Genomic DNA, 25,543 nt, shown 5'->3' with positions numbered 1-25,543 from the left:
TCTAAATTATTTAGAACTAAAAGCAAGAAATCGTGCTTCATCAGAACAGCTCCAGTTTTGGTCCATTTCAAGTACTCTGAAATTAGTGAACAACACAAAAATATTGTAAAAGCCACCTTCACTGGGTTCTCTTAGTGGGCACTGGTGGCAACCAATTTCCATGAAACAAGGATTATCCATTTTCACTGCTTTGTTTTACCACTGTTAATGGGAGAATAGTCTTGTATAAAGAAAAACTTTACAGTAAGTTTGATACATATAACAAAATTGCCCCTATCTCCATTCACTGCTAGCCTCTACTACCCATTAGCTACTCAGTATTAAAAGCTATTAGTCTGTAAAGGTCTCCACTGCCCTTAAAGCCCATGGCCTTTTCTCCTATAGAACAATACTTGCTGATAAGATGGAAGACTTGCTGAATAAATTGTCTTGCATTTTTCATTGTCATTGTTCATCAACCATCACTTGACTTTCTGAGCTAACTTTTGTCTCAATTAAGAAAAAAACTCTGCTATGTTTCTGTTCAATAAAGCATGTAAACACCTATTTAAATCTGAAGCTTTTTTCCCAACTCAACTTCAGGCTTCTGCTTTTGTGAATTATAATCCTTGATTAGATTGCCTCTAAGTTGTATAGCAACTCTTGTTCTTAAATCCTGTTTCCACCTGCAGATTTTTCCCCTTTGTAGTGGATTAATAAGTATTTTAATAATTAGCGCTCTCTTACCAGTGCAATCCAGTTGTGGGGTTCTGAAAACCCTCTTCAACTTTTCTTGATGTGGGTTCAATAGCCATATAGAGCTAGTCAGTGTCATTTATCCTTTACTCAAGTTTTGGTTGTCTCATTGAATTCTTGTTTACTAATAAAGTATATTACTTTCACAATGATAAATATCATTAACAGCAGTTGAAAGCCTGTGACTTTAACTCATTTTCTCTCTGTTTGTGGTATTAATGACTTCACGCATTTGATAAATACAGACTGTTGATTCCTGTTCTTTGGCTCTGTTAGCATCTGTTTGGTAATGTTGTTTTTAAACAGACTATTTTTATTGGCATTTAAGAGCAATTATTTTCTAAAGTACTGTAAAAATAAATAAGTTAGTTAATTAAAAAACTAAATAAATCCCAAGTGGTGGTCCAGGCTGAATAATATCATCGTAAAGCACTGTGGTGTACCTGTGGCACAGAGTTCAAGCCAGATGGTTCTCCCCTGCTTTTATTGCTCAGCATCCTCCAGGTAACACCTTTGCTGTTGGTAGATGCCTTCAGATGAGGGAACTGCCTGTCACTGCAGGGGTTTAGAAATTATGTGCTGCCCAGTAAAGAAGCAGCACTCATTCTCCCCTGCTTCCCGTGCTACCCAGACAATATTATTGAGAACTGTTTTAATCTTTGATTGTTTCTTTACCTTCAAGCTGATCTTCTACCTTGGGAAGGGACCCATTACCAGCTAGGATCTGATGGGAAGGAGGTGTTCCATAGAGACGTACGTCAGTTCATCTTTAACCAAATGCTGACAGCATCTTCATTTTGTTTTGCCAGTGTCCACTTGTACTACCTGTTTCCCACTCTGGAGGAAGGAGGACTAGCTACATACCGCACCGCCATCGTTCAGAACCAACATCTGGCCATGCTGGCTAAGGTACACCCCTATGCTTTATGTGTCTGTAGCTGAAACCCATGTGTGAGACTATTAGTGCATGAGTAGCTTCTTGAGGGATCTGTCTGCTTCAAACATCAGCCTTTATCATGTTTTGTGCACAGAATTTAGGGTACAGGAGCTTTTTTTAATTTGTAAGTTATTTTAGAGATGAAGTAGGGCTTGGTGTTACCTCCAGAGTAGGTTTTTAAGAAGAATAGTTGGGTCATTTTTGCCAGCAGAAGATTAGGTTTTTAGGATGCTTATGGTGAAGGTGCCTCTATATTTAACTTTAAATAACATAGATGTTGAGATTGATAGTAGAAGGGAAGTAAAATTGGTTTACTTTAAAGGGACTGTGGGATGGAGCATTAAGGTAGAAGATGGCAGCAGGCTGTAGAGACAGTGGAGGGGTGGTGGTAGGGGAGTTTGTTTCATCCACTCCCTAACCTAAGCAGTTACCTTCAGACTTTCTGTGAACTGTGAAAGAGCAAAATGTTAAAAAGTCTTTTGGTGAAAAGTAGCGTTACATCATGGGAAAAATTGAGATGCCTCTGATTTTTATTTTATTTAATTCTGTGAATGACAGGAGCTTTTTGTATTCCTGCGTGATACTGGAGGTGGGAATATGATATACAAAGCTCATTAAGTCTATGTTCATAGATAATTTGGTATTCCCTTATTCAGATTTGATTGTTAACATATTTTTTTAAAAAACGGTCTGAGGCTTGCCAGTATAATGTATTAGGCCATGCACGTGCGCGTGCATCTCCCACGACCACCCCACTGTGTATTGCTGATGATTTTCAAGTCTCTCTTAATCTTGTCTGTTCATACTCATGCGATAATTTAAACAAGCATATACAGTCTTGAGATTTTGGCAAAAACTGCATGATTTCTAACATGCCTTTTTGCCGAATCCTCTGGAGAAGTGTAAGGTAGGGAATGAACAAAATCATTTTCCTCCAAAGCTTTCTTTAATGATTTAGATAGGCATGAATTGATTGAAAAACATTTCAACTGGGGCTTTGTTTTTAAATACGATATTGAACTGTCTGACGCTGAATTTACTTTATTTTTTAAAGTCTGAATCAGGTAAGTTTATATATTCTTCCAGCTCTTTCCACTATACTTACTATTCTAAATGGACTATCTTTGAAAATGTATTGCAACATTTTTTAAACTCTATTAGATAGAAAGTAAGTACTAGATATCTATACATTCCTGATTTCCTAACTTACCCTTTTTTTCCTCTTGTATATCTTATATGACCATCCTGGTTTCATGCCCCTTAATTAACCCCATGCAGTGCCATGTTGCACGCAGTTTACTTTCTCAAAAAATTTCTCAACTCCTTAAGTTCTCTTGGGCATGTGGAATGCTGTTTTAATTGAGGATCAAAGGATAAATTTCTGTGGCTTCTAAGAGATAATGTGGCAGCAATTTTAAAAACAGTCTGAGCCATGTCTTGATCAGAAATGAGATGTAAAGCATGTGCAAAATATACTGAATGCAAGCAATGGAAATGAAGCTAAGACATTGGAGAAAAGAGTTAATGCAAACAAATGAAAAAAATCTAAAGTTTAAATTTGTAGTAAAACAATATTCCACTTCGATGTTAACTAACGAGTGTTCCCTGCACTGGATAAAGTGGTAAGTGGTATTGTCCTTTGTTCTGGAGCTGTGAATATGTTCTCACACATTGAAAATGGAAGACTCCTTTTTTCAAATTGAGATGTCTAAGCCTCACATCTCAAATACCTTAGTTTCTCTACTTTTACCTCTTAAATATACTCTGGGAAGATGAAAGTTAATGAGAAATTGGTCAGTAGCAACTTACGCCCATTTGGGAAGAACCTATTCTCATACAAATTTTGCAAGATGTGCAAATTTCTTCCTTAAAAATCTCAATAATGGTTTTGTGTCAAAAAGATGAATACAAAAAGAGAACCTAGTAGCTCTTGCCTGCATTTCTATAGCAGAATTATCATACATTATATGATGCATCTGACTCACTACCTTAGGTTCTGACTGGCAAGCAGAAATATGGCTTAAAAATGAATGTTAATGATTCACAGTTGAAAGGGAAAAGAAAGCTAGGTGGCACTGCAGATTAAAATATCAGTTCTGCTTTCAGTGAGCAGAGGCTTTTGGTATTACCACCTGTTGAAACTCATAAAGGATAAAGTCAGATGTTTACTGGATTGTGTCTGTCAGAGTTCCTGTAACTCACTGTCTTGCTTTGTTCTCTTCTCGTAGGAGTAATCTTTTTCCTCAGCGTTAACTCCCCTCCCTTTGATTGCTGCTTCAGCATTTCTGAAGGCAAAGCACATGAGGGCAAACTACCAGCAAGAGACAGGGCACACTTACATCCATCTGATAGCAGGCTGTTTTTCTGTCACACCCTCAGCCCTCCTCTTGAATTCCTTCCTAAATTTAACTAGTAACTTGTTTTGATCTGTCTTCCCTTGAATCTTTGGTTTGATAATTCCTAGCTTTCCCACAGTATTACACTGTAGCTGCTTGCCTCTAGAAAACAATTAAAGTGTTCTAATTTTAAACTTAAAGCCAATGTCTGAACTGAAACTGTGGAGAACAGCTTTAACGTTCCCTCAAATCCAGTTGCTGCATCGCAGTGGTGTAATTGAGTTCTAGTGACTAGAACTTGTACTTCTATAACCATGGCTTTAACTCTTTTCACATTCTGCAGAAGCTGGAACTAGATCGATTCATGCTTTATGCCCATGGTCCAGACCTTTGCAGGGAATCGGATCTCCGCCATGCCATGGCCAACTGCTTTGAAGCCCTGATAGGTAAACCACGTGTGTTTGTGTATGCACAAACAGCTGTGTTTTAATGTCCGCATAACACATAGGTCTGTGCTGAGTAGTGCTACTAAGAGTAGGTGATAAAGCTTATTCATTTTCCGCTGTTTCTTCCCATTTCCTGTACATGCTCCATGTGTATGACATGATGAATATGCAGCCTTACAATGAAAAATCTTGCACCTGTTTCATATTGTGGTATGGCACTTCCACCCATCACTGGAGGATTTCACTCCTCATGCATGCTGTGGCCTGCCACATGCAGTCCTCTGGGCAGGAGCAGCTTGTTCACCGTGGCCTGGCAAGAAAATTGGAGGCTCACTGCTTCCACTAGTAATGGGGGGGTCCCATGTCAGCCCTGAATTTTCATCCGTGACTTGCTTTCAGAGTGCACCAGCCCACTTCCTCTCTGCCCAGGTGACATTCTCCTGTGGGTTAAATGTGACATTTGCCAAGTAAATCTTTTTGGTCTTTTTATTTTCCTTCCAAGTAATAATAAAAAAAAAAAAGGCATGGCAATATGCCATGACTTATGTCATAAAGCTCCCAAAACTCACTGGCTGAGGATAAAGGGAAGCTGTGTCAATTTTGCTGCTGGGCACTAGCATGCTGATCAGTGACTGGTTCTGCTAGTGAATAAGTTTATGTGGGAGAGGTCAGGAAGACCTGACAAGTTACCAAAATCAGCAAGCATAAAGGAGGAAGTCTGATCCATTACATCCATATGAACTCCATTTTAAATAGCATCATTTTCTAAATCTTTGTTTGAATACATGAAACAATTTAAACTTCACTGATTTGTCTTCGTATTCATACAAGTGTGCTGTATGTGATATGAACTATAGAAATGGCTTAGCCGTGTTCCAGGTCTTTATATTCCATACAGGATCCTAAAGCTCTTTGTTCTGCTTTGAAAAAACAGATCACAGCTGGCTTAGATGGCAAGTTCTGTGTGTTCTGCCTTGGGCCAAATTGCATTTCATCTTATCAAGAAACAGGAGTTGTGTTTCTAACTCTATTTTGCTTTCTTTGAGTGTTTTGATCTTAAAAAATAAATAATAAAAAATTAATTTAAAAAAGGAGAGGAATACTAGATATGTATCTGTGGCTTCATTCGTATACTTCAGCCTGCCTGGGATACGGTGATGAGGACTATTTGGCAGGCATTGAGATTTTCTGAGAGCAGGATTGCTGTTTAAATCCAATATCAAGTTGTTCATGAAGTTAATTGAGCAGTAAGGCATTGTCAGGGCCATAGCTAAAATCTGGGAACTTGTAAAGGGACTGTAAAAATGTATGTGGGCTCTGGAGCTCCTATTTGAGAACCCTTCCAGAAGTCTGGTGTTTTTTCCCTGTGATGAAAATAATAAGCAAAACTGTAAGCAGACTGCCTAGGACCTGCTTAAAATTCAGTGCTGTCAACATGCCTCTGGCAAGATGCTCTTATAAACCCCAAAACCATTCTCCAAAGAGTCCAAAGACAGTAGTTGACCTGAGAGCATTAAAAAGGGGGGGTGGGGGTGGAAGCAGAGCAATGCAGAGTGTTCTCCATTTATGTGGGAACATTGACTTCCTTGCTCTGTACTCTTCATGTAGCTGTGTATTCCCTTTGCTTTTATACAGATGTGTGTACAAGGACTAACTTGAGGTTTTCAGAAGCTTTTCTATAAAGATAATCAAGGAACAAAGTGCTGATATTGAATTTTAAAAGTGCCTGTGCAGACAGAGTGCATATGGTATACCAAAAGCCTAATCTTCTAACACAGATTTTGCAATTTGTTACTAATGGGCAGGTGGAGGGCTAGTGAGGGCTGCATATGCAGTTAAAATATATATATTTGTACAACTAATCTCTAGAAGTAGAGAGAGTTGCAGTTAAGGGAGATAATGTTATGATCCTAAGGAGGCACTGAGGTTTGAAATAGTTCTGACATTTATATGCAGAATATAATGTTGAAAGTGCAGAATAAATATAAACTATTTGCTGGCTATTAAAATGTAGACAGTGACAGTTATTGAATATATATACGGTATAGATTGCTGGAAAACTGGAAACTACTTTTAGAAATAGATTGCTTCTAGCCTAATTTGCTTAAACTTTGCTTGTTGGGTGTGTCATTTTCTGTCACTGAATTAAGTGTCAGCTTTTTCTGTGCATTTTACAACTGTTGATTTATGCTCATGTTTAATGTGCTTTAGATTTCTCAAAAACTGATATTCTATTTTGATTATTAACACAGCGTGCTTTTAAATAAATTTATTGGAAGTAAAGGCAGTGGAGATCTTTGAGTAACTTGTACTTAATAAACTTCTAAGAACTAATGTATTGTTGCACTTGAACATACTGTTTTACTCATGTAGGAGCTGTTTATCTAGAAGGGAGCCTAGAAGAGGCCAAACAATTATTTGGACGTTTGCTCTTCAATGACAAGGTATTTATGTATTTTTGATTTGCCTTACATTTTAGAAAATAACTGAGGACATCTCAGAACATGTCTCCTTGCCCATTGTTTTACCTGAGAATCACACATGAACAGGAAGACACCTGTGGTACTTAATTCCTGGAAACTGAATGTAACATAGCGTGTTTAGGAAAGCAAGCTGCATTGGTTCAGGCAAAAAAAAATTGTGGTGTTCACTCAGGTGTGCTGTTTGTTTGTTGGATTAGGTAGGGAAGGGAGTGTGGTGTGGGAAACCTGCAGGCTTCCATGCAGAGTGTTATTCTGACAAGAGGTAGGTGCTGTGGGTCCAGATGGCGTGCTTTGGCGAAAGTATGCACATTTCAAGTGACTGTTGCTGTATCATAAGTTGTAGTATCATAGAACGCCCAGAAGTTTTAGAAACCTTAACAAATTACAGGGGATTTCATCCAACATTTACCAAATTGCTTAATTAGTCTGATCCATTCCTACATATTTTATCCTAGATCGCAGTTAATTAGCATTTATCCCGTATAATGGCTAAGAAAAGTAACCAGTAAGTTCTGTTGGAATAATACATGTAGCAGTAGTTATGGGATGAATCAGTCTTCTCCATCCTGAAAGTCTGAGTCTGTGAAATGACAAAGTTTATTAGAAATAGAAGTATTTTGAAGCCTATTGTCACTCATGCTTACAGGCACCAGGCAGCAAATAATGAAGGAAACCTGTGTGAAAAGCAAGAGTACAAGGTTTTTCTTCATTTTAGTTCTCACTTTTGGTTAAATCAAACTTGCTACTGAGGAGTGCAAATAAAGTTAGACCTGAGGCCTAAAAAAATCTTTTTCCCTTTAACCACTTTCTATATGGTTCAAGGATTTTTCCACCTCTTTGACACAAGCTAATTGGGAGAAGTACAGGCAGTTTGAACAGCAAATACACGATTTTAAAAATTAGTTTGCCAGCACTATTGAATTTGCAATAAGCAGAGTCAGCATCTGAAATAGTTCAGTATTTCAAGTAATGACATTTTATTTAGTACTGTGGAATTTGTTAAATGACTCCCTTGAGCATTAAAGGCATCTCTCAATGTTTGCAGGACCTGCGGGATGTATGGCTTAATTATCCACTGCACCCACTCCAAGTAAGTGTATCCCTTTCTGTAATAAATTTCATAGCTGTTTTATTTCTAAGGATGCTTTTCCATAGGTTTCCACTGTAGTGACATCTCAGAAAATTTTCTAAAAAGTAGCCAGAGGAGTGTATGTATTTGCCTTTGATTTTTTGATAAATAATGAATCTATGCCTCTCTCAGGATTAATCATTCACCTTTCTTTGGTTCATGTTTGATATATAACTGTGCTTTTCATATGATAAATCTAGTGAGAGGTAATGTTCTGGCATCTTCCTGTTATCTTCTGGAAGCTAGGGGCAGGGAAAGGTTACAAAAACAATCTTTGTACCTGTTTTCTTAACCTGAAATTAAGACTGGAACTTTAATAGTTGAAAGTCACATTAGTTAAATGGCCTAAGAGTGTGATGCTGATTTTTGTTGTTCAATGACAGCATGGTTCCTTCAGTGGTTGTTGTAGCTTTAATAGCTGACCACTGAAAGTATGAAGGTGTCTGAAAACTATTTTTTCTTTTATGTATTTGTGAGGTCCACCAGTGGTTAGTTTACAAGTTTGGAAGCTGAGAGAACTGCATTGTAGCTTCCTATGTTCACGTCTTCCAAGGGTGCAGGAGTGCTGCAAGGATAGCCGTATCCAAGTTGTGATGCAGTCAGTAAAGTTTTCAGGATCATACAAACATCTAAGAGTGTTTCTTTTGTCCAACCAAATCTCTGATGTTTTGTGCTGTCGGTTTGACTCCTTTGAAACTTGTGAGCACACCCTTCAGCAGGTCACTCTGAGGCTTCCATCTGAAATGTTGCAGACAGATTTACAGATTTTTGCAATGGTTACTTAGGCAAAATCTTCAGCAACAAATCAGTGCACCTGAAGCATTTTAAAACCAACTCTTTGTGGGTGTAAGACAGAACTAAACAGAAAAGAATGTTGGTGGGAAGATCTTCCACAATTCAGCACCAATTATCCTTAGTGGTGGCACAAGTTCCCAAGAAAAGTTTTATTCTGAATTTCTTTATTTTTGATTTTAGTTTTTATCCTTTGTCTCTGTTTTCATAGAGAAGGCTTGGACTCTGCTTATAGGGCTGGTGACTATATATCCTGCTAGATAATCTCCAATCTGTCTATCTATGTATGATATTGGAGACTATATATGCTTGTCATTTGTTACCCCTATCCTGACTGCTCTGATGAAAGTGTTCTTTCTTCCATGTCTCAGAAGCTGTCCTAACTCTGCTTGCCAGGAAGGGGAGGCACAGGCCTCCTAAGTTGCACCTTGGGTACAGCTAGCCTGACAAGTGGCAATTTAATTTTTTATTAAGTGTCTCTAACAATATGGCAAATTAGGTTCTGATTTAAAATAAACAATAATAGCTCTGGGTGAGATGTAGAGAACTGGAAGGTCTGTAACCCTGTCATTTGATTTAGTCAAATCAGTGGAAAATGTGATTAAGAAAAATAGACATTAAGTAAAATGGAACAAAAAACAAAACAACAAAAAAGTGAATATTGTCAGTCCGACAAAGATTTAAAGAAGTAGCTGAAACATAAGAAACAGAAGGAGTAGAAATCTCCATATCTTACAGGGATTGGAAATCATCAGTGGATTTCCCTAGGTATCTTTGCTGAAATACAGGCTGTTCACATCTCCACCTTAGGGAGGAGGTGGAGCAGTGAGGTGGCAGTTTGACAACACCAAATTATTCAGGGTTGCAGGGACAACAGGAGGCTGAAGAATTGCAGTCTGACAGTGAGAATTCAAGAGTGAATAGCTATGAAGTGAAAAAGAACAAAATACCATGTAGGTAAATATAAAGGGCTTCACATAAGGAAGCAAAAAAAAAACAGTCCCAGCTCCACATGCAACTGAACTCCAATCTGACCATAATCATCAAAAAGGGGATTTCAGTGCTGGGATATGTAGCCTTGTGAAGACATAGGGTGAAAGCTCAGTGTTTCAAAAAAGACCAACTGAAGGTTATCAATTAATAGAAAAAGGACAGAATAAACAAAAAAATATTATAATGCCACTTCAAAAAACCTGTGGCTTGTGTGTACACCTTGAATATTATGTGCTGTTCTGCCTCGCATTTTGACAATGATACACTAGAAATATAAGAGGTGGTGGGAAGAAAGAAGTAGAGGCAACAAAGATATCCTAGAAAGGATCAAAGCTTCTCTTGGAAGGAAAGCAAGTAAGTTAGTGATGGAAGGAAAGCAAGTAAGTTAGTGATCTTCAGGCTAGAAAAGAGATGATCACAGAATGGTTTGGGTTGGAAGGAACCTTAAAAGATCACCCGGTTCCAGCCCCCTGCCATGGGCAGGGACACCTCCCACCAGACCAGGTTGTTCAAAGCCCAGTCCAGCCTGGCCTTGAGCACCTCCAGGGATGGGGCCTGATGGGAAGGCAAGGCCTGGAACAGACATGTCCAAAACATAAGTAGACAAACAGTTAACCAATTGCCTGTTCCAGTATAAGCCATAGGAATAATCAAAAAGAAAACTTGATACCCAAGTTTGAACCAACCTGGTTCTTTAGGAAAAAAAAATAAAATCAGCAGATTTGTGGAACTTGTTGATGAACATCTCTGGGGATACTGAAAGCTTGTATGTGACAATGAGTCAAGCTTGTGGAAGAGGACTTGCACAACCCATTGTGGGTTACTAAGTATACCTAAACAGCATAGAACTTGGGCAGTCCATTGATAGTTGGAGGATTAAATAGTTATCAGGAAAGTCCTTAATATACTTGCATTATTATTGCTTTTCCTTTAGGCATCATTTGGATGCCTTCTCTTAGACGTTGTTATACAAGACAAATGCCCAGAGTGACTGGAGAAATTGCCTAAGTCATTTTCCAACTCCAGAAAGTCATTTTAGTGTTCCTACGTCAAAGATGTTAGACAAGAAACTGATAAGGACAGATACTGACCTAAGTGATCGTTTTAATTTTCTGATGTTATTGTGTCCTTATGAATTTTGTATATGAAGTGTTCTTCATTTTTGATACTCGAGCGAGAGAAATAGATTAGTATTTTCTCATCTTGATGCGTGGTGTGACAGCCATATTCTATTAATTTTTGAATTTGTTGTTCAATTGCAATTTCTTAACATCAGAGATCTGACACAATTTTATACATTTTATGAAGATAAGTAGCACATGCTATTGACATGAGACAAGACCATATAAGCAATGTGTTATAAACACCTTAAGTGTTTTTAAAAGAAAAAGAAGCCAAAACACATTCATCTGACCTCACGTTTTCTTTGCATAGTAAATATCCAAGTAAAAAAGCCAGAGGAAACTGGATTTTCTCAGTTCTGCTGTTCACAAAATGATTTGTTCACTGTGTTCTTTGCCCTTGGTTTACAGAATGTTTTCTTTTTTTTCTGAAAAGTTCTGAAATAGTACCAGTTTGTCTTTACTCACTCTTCATTTTATTTACAGCTGCAGGAGTCTAATACTGACAGGCAACTCATTGAGACATCTCCAGTTCTTCAAAAGCTTACGGAGTTTGAGGAGGCAATTGGAGTCATCTTTACTCATGTTCGGCTTCTAGCACGTGCGTTCACTCTGAGGACAGTAGGCTTTAACCACCTGACTCTGTGAGTATGTGGCAAGAATCCTTGTATAGCTCTGTTGGCCCTGCTGTTAATATCCCAAATTGCTTTGTTTGCAAACAAACTCTAGATGTTCTATCTCTTCTTCAGAAGAGAGAATAGCTATGTTTGTCAGCCTGCGTGTCTTGGTGTCCTGTCTCTGACAGTAGTCAATAGTGGATAACTTGGGAGTTACGTGTGTTAAAGAACCATCCTGGTGTATCTTCTGAGCTTCCTGCATCATTGACTTTGGGACAACATTCTTGACACTGTAGCAAAACACTCGTGAAGGTACATCTGGGCAGAGGAAAAAAGTCATGTTTTTTTGGTGCAGCTACAGCCCTTGTGTTATATTGTGTGTACAGCACCTAAACACACAGTAGGCTTGGGTCTCTGACTAGAGCTGCCAGACCATGTAATAAAGAAAATAGTGTTGTACCAGTGCATATCCAGTCCAGGATCGAACATGGGTGTAAACCCTGATCCTTTTATTTCTTGTGAATGGACAGATCTTTCTCTATTGAAATCGCTGCAAGTATAGCCCATTGTAGGAGAAGATCAGGTTCAAGACCATCTAAGGAACCTGAAGGTGCACAAGTCCGTGGGACCAGATGAGGCTCATCCGCTGGTCCTGAGGGAACTGGCAGATGAAGCTGCTAAGCCACTGTCTGTTGTATTTGAGAAGTCATGGCAATCTGAAGTTCCTACTGACTGGAAGAGGGGAAACACATTTTTAAAAAGGAAAAAAAAAAAAAAAAAAGGAAGACCTGGGGAGTTACAGGCCAGTCAGTCTCCCTCCATACCCGGCAAGATCATGGAGCAGATCCTCCTGGAAACTATGCTAAGGATGGAGAATAAGGAGGTGACTGGTGACAACCAGCGTGGCTTCACTAAGGGCAAATCGTGCCTGACACGTGGCCTTCTATGATGGGGTTACAGCATTGGTGGGTAAGGGAAGAGCAATTGATGTCATCTACCTGGACTTGTGCAAAGCATTTGACAGTCCCACACAACATCCTTGTCTCTGAATTGGAGAGAAATGGATTTGGTGAACAGACCACTCAGTGGATAAGGAATAGTTTGGATGGTCACACTCAGTGTTGCAGTCAGCAGTTCAATGTCCAGGTGGAGACCAGTGAGTGGCATTCCTCAAGGGTCAATACTGGGACTGGCACCGTTTAATATCTTTGTTAGCTACATGCACAGTGGGATTGAGTGCACCCTCAGCAAGTTTGCTGATGACATCAAGCTGTGTGGTACAGTCAGCATGTTGGAGGGAAGGGAAGGGATGCCATCCAGAGGGACCTAGCAGGCTTGAGAAGTGGGCCTGTGTGAACCTCATAGAGTTCAAGAAGGCCAAGTGCAAGGTCCTGCATCTGGGTTGAGGCAATCCAAAGCACAAATACAGGCTGGGCAGAGAATGGATTGAGAGCAGCCCTGAGAAGGACCTGGGGGTGATGGTTGGTCAGAAGATCAACATGAGCCAGCAATGTGCACTTAAGCCTAGAAAGCCAACCGTATCCATGTACATTGTATACATCAAAAAAAAGTGTGGTCAGCAGGGTGAGGGAGGGGATTTTTCTGCTCTGCCCTTGTGAGACCCTACCTTGAATCCTGCGTTCAGCTCTGGGCTCCCCTAACATAAAATTACATAAGATGGATGTGGACCTGTTGGAGTGAGCCCAGAGGAGGGCCATGGGGATGACCAAAGGGCTGGATCACCTCTCCTATGAAAAACAGGCTCAGAGAGTTGGGGTTGTTCAGCCTGGAGAAGAGAGGGCTCTGGGAAGACCTTACTGTGGCCTTCCAGTACCTAAAGGAGGCCTACGGAAAGCTGGAGAGAGAATGTAGAGGGAAAGCTATCACAGAGTGTAGTGATGGGACAAAGGACTTTAAACTAAAAGAGGGTAGATTTAGATTAGATATTAGGAAGGAATTCTTCACTCAAGAGTGGTGATGCCCTGGCACAGGTTGCCCAGAGAAGCTGTGGATGCCCCATCCCTGGAGGTGTTCAAGGCCAGGTCGGATGAGGCTTTGGGCAAACTGGTCTGGTGGGAGGTGTCCCTGCCTGTGACAAGGGGGTTGGAACTGGATGATCCTTAAGGATCCCTTCCAACCCAAAGCATTCTGTGATTCAATAGTTTGCTTGTTTTTAAGAAGCTACAGGTAGAGACCTTAACCCATCACAAACCTGATTTCAACTGGTCTTCAATTAGTCCTAGATCTGTGATCTAAAAACCATGTTTATCTGTAGCTACTTTGATTTGCTTTCCTGCTCAAAGTCAGTATTACAACAGTTTGTTGTGTTTTCATCTCACCTAGTTAACTCTGGAAATTTGTCTTAAGTGTATTCAAAAATGAGTGAAGCTCACTTTCAGACCACTCTTTATTTTAATTTGTGTGTGCATGCTGGTTTTGTTTTTTCCTTCCTGAGTGCTTATTGATTTTGCTGCATTGATGTCTCATTTTTCAGAGGCCACAATCAGAGGATGGAATTCCTGGGTGACTCCATAATGCAGCTGGTAGCCACAGAGTATTTATTCATACATTTCCCTGATCATCATGAAGGGCACTTAACGGTGAGACTGCCATCAATCATGCTCTGAGAGAGCAAGTGTGGGATGCAGACTGAAATTACGGGAGCCGCTAGTGAATTGTTCTGGATTTGATTAATAAAAGAGGCCTGAGCAACCACTGCTCTTAATAAGACTGTTAATTTTAAGTCACGAGCTCTGCAATGAATAGGAAAAGGTGATTTGTGAGCCCAGTGCAATAATTTTTGTTGCCTGTGAAATGGATCAATAATTTTAAGGACGTCAGTTACAAACTTGGGAGATAAGACTAGTTCATGTTTAATGACAGGTGTTTCAAACCATTTATTTAAACAGGCACATCACATGGGTTTTATTCATGACTTCTAACCCTTTGAACCCAAAACCAGGCAGGGTTATCTTTCAAGACAGGAAATTTTTACAATCTATTTTACGATGTTTTCTTATTGCTTTTAATTTGAAGCCCCTATAATAACTTCTGAATTTAGTTTTAATATTGTTAGTCAGCTATTGCTGATTATGGTAACTTTTCAGCATTTCTTGTTCATGCTCTGAACAACCTAGTCTGGGGATTTTTCAGTTACTTATATTACTTTAGATGTAGGGTTGTAATATATGTAATGGTTTCCTGATTGACTGATTTCTTTAGTACTGCAGCTAGGCAGTATGAGAGGAAGATGTTTTTCTTAGGCTTGCTAAATTTTTCTTAGTTTTCAAGTCTTGATGATTGAAATAAAAAAGTGATACATGTATTAAGAATATATGTCAAGTTCTCTAGTTCAGATTAGAAAGTAACACTATAGATTTCTTAGCTACTGAGAGTGGATTTTGCAAATCAGTGAAGGGATGGTGCTGATAAGTATCTGACAGGCAGTGCGTTTTGAAGAAAATACCACTTAGGTGTTTACAAAAAAGACGAAGTATGTGCTCTAATTAAGTCATTTTCATTTTCCCTCACCATTTCTCAATTGTCATTTACGTTTGTGTGAATTCTTCTGCACCATTCAGGAGAAGCAGTTGATGAAGCCTGAACTTCTGATGTAAAAATTAAAAGGGACCTTGTCATATTAATTCTTTACAGAAGAAACAAAAGCATAAGGCAGAAATCCAAGACTGGCGTTGTTTTCCTTTGTAGGTGACTTTTAAGAACATATGCATCAGTGTTGTTATAGTAAGATAAGTCTTCCAAAAATATTTGGCAGGAAGGACATAAAGTGTTGCTATTAATGGGTATAAATACTCAAAACAACGATCAGAACATCACTGTGTTGCTTAATTTAATGATAAGTGAGTTGGCAAGTAGAACAAGCTGCACATTGTCCAAGATTTAGGGGAAACTACAAAGAGTGGAATGGATGCTGAAAATACATTAGGACACAGAGGTAGGCAATGCCTAGAATAAAATTTAAATTCTGGGGATGTGCATGCAGTGGAAAAGAAAATAGTCTTTGAATGTCTCTTAAATACGAGGGCAAATGAAATGAGACTTGTGAGGTGGAGGGAGACTGATGTAGGACCTGAAGAGAAACAGCAAACTCTGGGTTCTTTCTCCTCTTGACTTGAGATGTTTGGAAATAATAATGGAGCATTAGGTGGGTGGTGTCTGTTGAAGACAACATTGGTAAAGGATGGAAAGATACCACTTGACTGGCAATGCAGTGGCTTCCCAGTGTGATTACTTGTGAAGAGAGGTCTGTAAATTAAGTATGTGTAAGAACAAGGAAAGGAGAACGTAATCTTGTATGCATGTTTTGAGATAGCAAAATAATCTGCCAAAAAATAGAATGAAATTTTGTTGGCTACTGGAAGATGCTTCCCCAGTGCTAACTTATGCTACAGTCATGGGTAGCAGTATGCTGCGTGAAAGTGGAAGAAAACCAACTCAGTTTTGATTAGAATTGAGATCCTCACTATATTGCAAAGAGGAATTGAGCTTCTTGCTAGATTCCACTTATAAAAGAAGCAAGGTTTACTATGGCATAAGTTGAGAACCACAGTGGTGAATGGGTAAGTGGTTCTTGCCATCTCTAATTTGCTATGTAGTTTGTATGTGGCTCACTTACGATAGTGCTAATAGTGGATGTGGGTCCTGTCAAAATAAAGACTCTGCAAATACAGCAAAAGAAATCCTACTTCTCCCATTGCAATAAATGGATTTTCCTTACATGATATTGCATCATCACATGATACATGCATAGCTTGCATGTTGGAGTTAGGATTTGGTTGGGAAGAGTATCTTATGGGAAAAAAAAAAAAAAGGCTTTTGGAAAGGAACAAGTAGAAGATGAGTTTAAGCACAGGTTAGGAAGGCTGGTAGTAATCCTTTCTGCAGTCTGCCTAGTTTATGAAGATCAAGTTGCAAGTATCTGCTTCATACATCATTGCCAGACAAATTATGAACATATTGTTCTTTATTTATCTGTTGTCAGAGATGAAGTATCAAGTGCAGTGAATAAATCTTGATTTTCATAAGCTCAGTTGACGTTCTGGAGCCAGGTAGCACATAACTTGGATCTAATAAGCTGTGCAAATGTGATATGGAAGACAAAAGAGGTAAAAACATTGTATCCAGCTTCTCAGCTCTCGTTTATATATAAGCTGTGGAAGAGAGGCATTTTTCTCAGAATATCCCCCAATTTATTAAAATATTAATTTAAAGAAGAAAATTAAAATCCACAAACACAAAGCTCACCTTAACCATGGGTTCAGAAAATATAACAAAAATCTGAAATACCAAAATACTCCTTTAGGCTGTGCCAGATTGTTGTATCTTTGACAGAGTTCTGATCAGACTGCTAATTTAGCAATCTGCCTACAGTCAGTAAGCTCTTAGGGAGCTCTGCTGGGAAACCAGGTGTCCTGGACATTGTCATGTCTTGAAAATGTTAGAGCCAGATTTTCATCAGGGATACATCAGTTCAGCTATAGTGCCTTCAGTAGAGCAAAGTTACATTACGCTGATGTAATGTAGTGGACAATGGGGACTGTTCTATAGGCTTCAAAATATACATTTATACTTTATGTAGAATAAATGTGTACAACTTTGTGTGTTACCTGGACTAGAAGAATGTAGGTTAGTTGAAGAAGTATAGGACTGATGAAGAGATGGCATATGAATGCAAAGAATCTCACAAGAAAAAGCATTGTAAATGCAAGACTTATCTATAGAAGGAATATATCTAGAGAATAAATTGGTGAGAAGGGAAGAATCAGTGGTAGAAAATGCATGTGTACATAAATCATTTGAGGTGTGCTAAAACATTCTCAAACTGAGAAGTGAGAGGCAGCAAGGATTAAAAAATAAAACAAACTTCCCCCCAGCTCGTCCTACCTTTTATAGTTTGGCATCGCTAATTGTTACCATTGAGTGGAACTTCTTTCTCTTGCAGCTGTTGAGAAGTTCTTTGGTGAACAACAGGACACAGGCCAAAGTGGCAGAAGAGCTGGGAATGCAAGAGTTTGCCATCACTAATGACAAGACGAAAAGACCTGTAGCTCTTCGAACTAAGACTTTGGCTGATCTCTTGGAATGTGAGTTAGCGTGGTTATAACAGCTTAGTGATTATGCAACTTTCTTATCCTCAGGGCTTATTTATGAAAGTCATCAGAAATTGCTCAGATCATTATTAAAAATGTATATTTGTTTTTTCAAGTAAATTATGACTATACCTCTGCGCACCAAATTTTTGAACACTAGCCTATATTTTTGAAGTCTGTATGCAAGCACGAGGAAGGTGTAATTGCAGATACAAAACTGTAGGGTTACAAATGATGGCCGTGATGGTCATGGTGACTGGGTCAAAAGAATGTCTTGGAAGTTCAAACTTGTCACTGAGTCAAGCTGTTTAACAGCAGTTGCAATGTTTCAATAGTATGTTCTTGGTACTATGAGAACTATGGGAAGAACATTGTACCATCAGGAGGTGAGTATTTTTGTGGTTCATTTAACTACACTTTAGGAGGTTTCAAAATGGCCATTCCACAAGAGGGAAAGTTACACAGAAATTAAATGATTTGTTTGTCTGTTTATGAAAGCGTGTGCTACTTTTTTTTTTCCCCCAAAGGAAGTGGAAACAATGATCAATATTATGCAAAGAAAGTTAATCTGTATCTTGTATATTTTGATATATTTTGTGAGCCATCCAGACTTCCTTGGCTTTTGCCAAGATCTCTTAGCAAATGGAAATTGCACACAAACAGTAGTGATTTAGATATAAAATGTTTTCTTAGTACCCGGCAGCAATTTATTACTAAGTAGCCATGGCTTGCTGGTTAAAATGTGAAAGTCTTTAAATGACTGAGTGGATTTGGGTAAGTCATTTAGCCTCTTGGTCAACTTTATTTTTTTCTTTGTGTGCAAGACAGTAATACCCTCCTCAGATCGTTGCTGTGAAACATAATTCAGTATGTCTTTACTGTACTCAGGAATATTTGTTTCTAAAAGTGTAAGCCATTAACATTCTCCGTGGATATAAATGACAGAACCTTTTTTTTTTTCTCCTTCTCCCCAGCCTTTATTGCTGCCCTATACATTGATAAAGATTTGGAATATGTTCACACTTTCATGAATGTATGCTTTTTTCCACGGCTAAAGGTAAGGCCAGTCAGTTTCCTACATTCCTACCACTACTGAATTTTAACACGCAGCGTTTTGGACTCATATCACAATCTCTCAACTGTAATCTTCTTTGTGAATTTCTTGTAGGAGTTCATTTTAAATCAAGATTGGAATGACCCTAAATCTCAGCTTCAGCAATGCTGCTTGACTCTCAGGACTGAAGGAAAAGAACCAGACATTCCTCTTTACAAGTAAGAACCAGCATCTTACAGCTACCAGTTAATTATTAATCTTTATTTTATATGGAGGAAGATGTATTTGTTCACCTTGTTTTTCCCATAGCCTTCAAGTCACTGTCTGAAAATGGAAAATGTTGAACTATTGTTTTACAAGTTTTAGATGTTTTAAACCATTACAGAATTATAAAGCATTTTTATCTTTTACAGTTTGAGAGGAAAACATTACGTTTGATGTATGTTTGATGGAATATTTCATTGGCATCATTCTATATTTGTTTCTCCTTTAATGTAAGGAATGAGTATTTTATATGGAATGAATCGAACAGTAGGTGTTTGGATATGAAGTCAAAATACCTCCATTCTATTTTTCAGTAGTATGAAATTTCTCTACATCCCTGTGGAAACATAGATGCCTTGATACATGCCCTGATCGTAGGTTGTTGGTAATCCACAGCTGGATGCATTTGAAGGGTAACAGTTGTTGGACGCTCACTGTACAATTCACCCTGTATCTGTCTTCCTGTATACCTGAAGCTGGATGGGATGGGCCTTACTTCTCTTTTGTGAAGAGCTGTAAAATAGCATACTAGCTGCTTTGGAGGCAATAATGAAATTTAAGATTGTATACTGCATCCATATCCACCCAATTATGCAGGGATGAGTGCAAAGTTAACCCCCAAAAGAAGAGAGAGAGGCTAAGAAAGTTCAAGGCTAGTGTTGTTGGGATTATTATATAAAAAAAGACATGAAGAGTGAGTCTTCATTTGTTGCATGTATGGAAGTGAAGTTTTCAATGAAATGTAGTGATTCAGTGAGAAACAGTGCTCTTCAGAAATAGGATTGTTTCAACACTGTAACTGATACACTGGAAACCTGACTCCGTAGGGCCTCTGTGAGGGCTCACCTTTATCTCGTGTGAGGGAGATAGATACAAAATAAATGATGTCTGATTCTTGTAAAAACCCACTAGGTATCAGATAACAAATGTTTATTTTGTTTTGCTATGATGATAAATTGATTTCTGTAGCACAGCTTAGTTATCTCACTATTATCTGGTTGAATACCTTTTCCTGGGGTTCTGTTTCAGTGCAGTCAGAAGTATTGCTTTTAAATTTGGGGTTGCTTATATTTGCTCATGCTAGTTACACAGCACACAGAGATACTTTAAATGTTGATGTGAAATTGGTACTACTTCCAAAAAGAAACAAGGTAGTGGACAGCACTCAAGCTGACAGCAGGCAGAGATTTGGGACAGGAAGAAGAGACAGCAAAAGAAACACTCATTGTATGTCTAGGGAATTATCTTTTTCCACAGTAGGTGATTGTTGATGCATGTCCTAGACTTTAGCTCAAATGGAAAGGTGTTTTTTTTGTGACAAACTGTAACTTTTCAAAGCTGATGGAAAATTACTGTGATAATTCACAATGTGGAGAGGTGTACTATGCTCAATATAAAGTCCTTGCTAACTGTGCAACTCTCAAGGACTAAAATTTTAGTGCATGCAATCATATTGGTGTGATTATTTGCAATTGCACAGCCACATGCAATTTAACTGATTTTATTCCAAGTGTATTCAGTGTTTCAGCACTTTGCTGAAACAAATGCATAGTGTGCATTTTTGCCTATAGGTTAAGGTTTTAATTTTCCTAGTGCTCCTTGACTGAACCCGGAAGAATTAAGTATACTCGATATAAGTGGGATGCATTTGATGTAAATTGCTCCTTTTTATTGCATGTGCACCATCCTGGCAATCTCTGGGTTAATGTAACTTGTACAGCCATCGTTCAACTCTTGCTCCTTGCTATGCGCTAGTTCCACTAAGTGTATTTACCAGGCTGAGAGCTTGGTGATGTATGTGCCACTGACAGGTTCTGCTTTTTAATACTTCCTGCCTGAATAAATCATGTCTCTCATTTCAGGACTCTACAGACAGTGGGACCATCTCATGCCAGGACATACACAGTAGCTGTTTATTTCAAAGGGGAAAGAATAGGATGTGGTAAAGGCCCAAGGTATAGTAAAAAAAAATAAAATAAATAAATTAATCACATATTGTTGAAGTTTGACTGTGGCGGTGTCCAAAATGGCCAACCACAAAGATAGCTAAGAGTCTGGTTGGCCTTAGAAGATGAAAACTGTGGAGCCTTCCTCAAGTCATTATGAGTTTCTGCTTTGGGAATACCTGAAGGGTTTGAAGTTGGTGTACTTTGGGGTCTTTAGTGTTGAAGAACAAGGTGGCTCGCTATAATACTCTACTTGTGGCTCTCAGAATGGAAACTGCAGAACAGCTTGCAGGAAATAGCAACTTCATCTGTGGCTTTACTGCAAGACTATTGTTCAACTTAAGCCGGCAAAGTAGGGGTGTGAGGCTCTTAACTTTTTTCTGATATTACCATTTCTAGTTGTTTTTTGATTGGCTTCTAGAATTGCAAAGACTTCAACCGTAAGCCCATTTTGCGCTACCAAATTTTGTTCCTATTTTCTCTCAGGTCAAAACAAATGTTTCAGTAAAGAATGTAGTAGAATATTCTGTTAGTGTTATTGGTCAGAGTTTAAAAATATTCCACTGGAGCTGTGGTACTGTTGCTCACATGTTTATGGAAAGGCTGATATATACTCTGGGAATTACTGGCTAGTGGTTATCCAAAGAGTTTTACTACCGAACACTAACTTTGTTATATACTTTAGTTTATTCTTTACAAGTTAAATCATATACTTGATGATCTTAGAGGTCTTATCCAACCTAAATGATACTATGATTCTATATTTAACATGTTTTTGTTTGGCTTTCACAGTATTCAGCAAGCAGAAATGGGAGCTGCAATGGATGCACTTGAAAAATGTAAGATATTTGGGCAACAAAGAAAATTATTTTTAGATTACATCCTTGGACTTTACTAAAGTGAGGTGCAGGTTATGTGGAGAAGCAAAACTGAACACAGCAGATGAATGCTGTGTTGAATGCTGTCAGCTTCTGAGCAACAGGTTTGCTAATCAGTACTTTCAAGGCAATGTTGTAAAAACAGGTGTTAATGGTACTAATAGGTGTTTTTTTTAAAGGGAGTTGGTATGTTACAGTAAATGTGACATAGAGGGAAGCACGAACAATGAAATTTCATAGCATATTCAAGCATGGAAAAAATCTCGATGGGATAAGTTCAATGTCAGACCAAACAGACTTATCTCATACTCTAATTTGGGGAGGAGGAAATTAATTTTCAGTTGCTAATTTGGAAAATAAATTTTGATTGCAAATTTTATAGTAGGTGAGGTTAAAATCTAACAGGTAGGTCTCCACCTAATGTAAGTTGATGCTAAGCTGTTAACAACAGCTCCTATCAGCTGAGGATCCAGTGATCTTTGCACCTTTCAAAATTACACACAGGAAAGCCAGCATTGGAGCAGTCCCGCATTGCAATGGAATCTGAGATGAAAGGAGTGAACGTATGCAGGCATCTTATATGAAAACTTCAGCTGAGTTAAAATGCCAGATGTGCAAATACCATAAGCAAATAAATGGCATGCATTTTGTGCAGCAGAAGCTCTCTAAACAGAAAGACTAAAGTACATTTTACGTTTGATTGAAACGCCTGCAGTTCTTCAATTGCCCAAGGGTTTTAATCTGTTCCCTGCATGTAGAAATCCCAGGACCTAAAACTTTCAGAAGACAATGAATCCCTGTAATTCCAGGGGTACCAGAATTTTTTGTATCCATTTGCTAGGTGTAGACTCCTCACCAGTAAATTTGGCAAGTATAAGGCACAACTTCTCTAGTGAATAATTCATGAATTATTAGTAGAATTAGTAGAATCTTCATGAAGTTTGCCTTGTATCTCCTTGTGAGAGTACCACTTCTCAAAGAGCTGTGAACTTCATCTCCTATCCGTGTAAGGACTTTTCACCTCTTTTTTTCTGATATGTTTTTGATTGGATACTGTAGAATAATGTAGGTAGGGAGAGATCTCTAGAGGTCTCTGCTCCAGCTACCCCTCAAAGCAAACCCAACTTTGCAGTTAGATAATGTTCTCAGGTTCTTGTGCAGTCCATTTTTAACCCTGCTGAGAGATGGAGGCTCCATAGTCCTTATGGGCACCTGTTCTGGTATGTGTATTTGTGGAGTGGTTTGGGTGCTTTTTTTAATGAATGCATAACTAGTTAACTTCACGTAAAAGTCATTTTCCCATACCTGTTTATATATATGATAGTTGTGATAAGTTTATATAATAAACTTCTTTCTCCACATCATAAATGGGCTATAAACAGGTTGCTACCAAGCTGAGTTTTGCAGAGTTCTTAAAGAATCATGTTACAGGCACAACGCCAAAAATACAATTTTCATTTTATGGTGCACATGAGCAACAAAATTTCCCAGAACTCCATTAAACAAAGCACTGGAGTTTTAAATACAACAACAATTTAAAAACAATTTGCTTTTGTTTAGATCGTTTTGTTTTAAATAAGAATACATTCCTATACCGAAGTTGTGAATAACTGATGAGGAAACTTTTTATTCCTGTAGTGTTATAAAAAGACACAAATTTCGCCAGCCAATAAAGCATAGCAATAAAGTCATTCTGCTCTGCCAGAAACTCCTGCAAATTAGGTGCCTTCCACACTGTGTTCTACAGCTGAAAAACATCTTTGTTGCCTGGGACCTGGAAAGAACAGGAAAGCTCTCCTGGGGGAAAAACCACCCAGAGCCTCTATCTCTCTTGGTGCCAAAGGGCCTCTCCCTGAGGAACCTCAGCTGAATTCTCTTGCGGTAGCTAACTAGAGCAATCCTTTGCTAAGACGTATTCCAGACTTGCTTATGGCTTTAAAGGTCAATGTAGCAACCTTTTGCATTCATCTCAGATACAGACAAGCAGCTAATGCTGATCCCAGAGCTCTGTTGCTGTAGGATCTCAGCAGGACTTGATGCCAGATGCAGACTGGCTGGAGATGCAGGTCCAGGCAGTTGTCTACAGTGTAGGTAGATGAATGTCAGTGTCCTGATCATGCAGAAAATGCTGTATTCTGCCAGATGTGCACTAAATAGAGAGCAATTGCATAAGCTGATTTAAAGCCTCATGGTACAGCTTACTGTACCTGTGTACCAGCCAAGCAGCAAATGTCTGAAATCACAAGTATCCACCCCCTAGCTATTTCTCCATCACCTCAGCTGCGTCTAGTCTATTTTATCCAGTCTTCACTCATCCATGCTCATAAACTATGCTAAGCCTGTGTACTGGCACATAACTAAGCGCTAACTTTTTCAAGAATGGATTTTACTGCAATCTATTCTGCCATGCTATTACTTTTCCATTAGGAACCCTGCCATAACGTGGGGGCATCTAGTGGATTCTGCATGATTTAAAATAATAATGGAAACACCTGTACAATGCTTGGAACCAGTGACTTATGCTTCCTGGAGTGAGAACAAGGCAAAAAAACCTTGACAGCACTGACAGTAGACTCATTCACTTTTCAGTACTGACCACTTGTTGCTAAGGGAACTGAATGTAAAAATCTAAGTAATACCTGGCCATGTTGCTATACCAGATTTTTTTTTTTTTTTTTTGTGAGTGTATTAGATTTGGCAGTAGTTTGTTGCAGGAGAAACAGGTGTGGAAATCATAAAGAAACCAAAGTCTTATGACAGAGAGCACTTGTTTCTATGGATTATTAGAAATGAGTAAAAATGGTAATAACATTATTCCCCTCCAACCCTTCATCTCATGAAAGCTTTTCTTTTTTCTTTTTATTTTTTTTTTAAAAAAAAACCTTTCTGTGTTGCCAGTTTCTTTATTAATATAAAATATTTTTCCTTGTGTCAGATAACTTTCCCCAGATGGCCCATCAGAAACGGTTCATTGAACGGAAATACAGACAAGAGTTGAAAGAAATGAGGTGGGAAAGAGAGCATCAAGAGAGAGAGCCAGATGAAACCGAAGAAGCAAGGAAATAAAAGGAGGGCACGGAAGCAGTGGCATATTTACTTACCTAATAACTCTGACTGTGGCCTATGGAGACCTAACCTAGTTTCTTGCAGATGATGAATGAGGAGTGCCTGTTGATATCCAACAGGAAAACATAACCTCTGCTTCAAAGTGTGTATATAGTGTTTTGTTAGTTTGGTTTTAACTGTCAAGTTTGTTTGTTTGTTTTCCAATAAGGTTTGTTTTTAAGTTTTAATTTTTAAGAAAATTTGTGGGATTGTTTTTATTGTTTTTACTATCTTGTATGAAATAATAAAGTATTAATTTCAAAAGTCTGTAGGAGAAAAAGCAGTGTAACAAGTGACTACTATGTCCCAGTGCTGTTGCGTCAGTTATTAAGTGTAGAGGGGGAAAGTGTTATGACATACTAATTCAGAGAACTGAAGTATGTATCTTACTCCAGCTTTGCTGCTGAATGTGCTTCCTGACTCCTAAACCACAGACATAAACTTCTGGTCCTTTTACATAGATTGGTACAGTAACTTAAGCAAAGGAGATACTCACTTTTGTTTTAAACAGTGGGACATATACTTTGAAAGTGATGGATGTGTGAAAGGTGTTTTTTAAGTCAACACTGTGAAACTTCAAGGGTGGTGGGGAACATA

At 38.5% G+C, this 25,543-nt stretch overlaps 1 protein-coding gene across 1 annotated transcript in view; it reads left to right on the top strand.

Annotated features, from left to right (window-relative positions):
- DROSHA (drosha ribonuclease III) overlaps window positions 1-25,091 on the top strand; it is a 68,245-nt gene extending 43,154 nt beyond the window's left edge. Inside the window, exons 21-32 of the mRNA XM_032182689.1 lie at window positions 1,545-1,644; window positions 4,352-4,454; window positions 6,828-6,898; window positions 7,983-8,027; window positions 11,459-11,616; window positions 14,084-14,189; window positions 17,552-17,693; window positions 18,674-18,756; window positions 18,868-18,971; window positions 20,880-20,972; window positions 21,756-21,802; window positions 24,777-25,091. Coding sequence (XP_032038580.1) covers window positions 1,545-1,644; window positions 4,352-4,454; window positions 6,828-6,898; window positions 7,983-8,027; window positions 11,459-11,616; window positions 14,084-14,189; window positions 17,552-17,693; window positions 18,674-18,756; window positions 18,868-18,971; window positions 20,880-20,972; window positions 21,756-21,802; window positions 24,777-24,907 — 1,183 coding nt within the window. The 3' untranslated portion in view covers window positions 24,908-25,091. The remainder of the gene's footprint in view (window positions 1-1,544; window positions 1,645-4,351; window positions 4,455-6,827; window positions 6,899-7,982; window positions 8,028-11,458; window positions 11,617-14,083; window positions 14,190-17,551; window positions 17,694-18,673; window positions 18,757-18,867; window positions 18,972-20,879; window positions 20,973-21,755; window positions 21,803-24,776) is intronic.
- The last annotated feature ends 452 nt before the right edge of the window (window positions 25,092-25,543 follow it).

This window comes from Aythya fuligula, chromosome 2 (genome assembly GCF_009819795.1).
Source record: "Aythya fuligula isolate bAytFul2 chromosome 2, bAytFul2.pri, whole genome shotgun sequence".
Classification (NCBI taxonomy): Eukaryota; Metazoa; Chordata; class Aves; order Anseriformes; family Anatidae; genus Aythya; species Aythya fuligula.
Note: the sequence above shows the minus strand (reverse complement) of the source record. Positions and strands in the feature narration are given on the sequence as shown.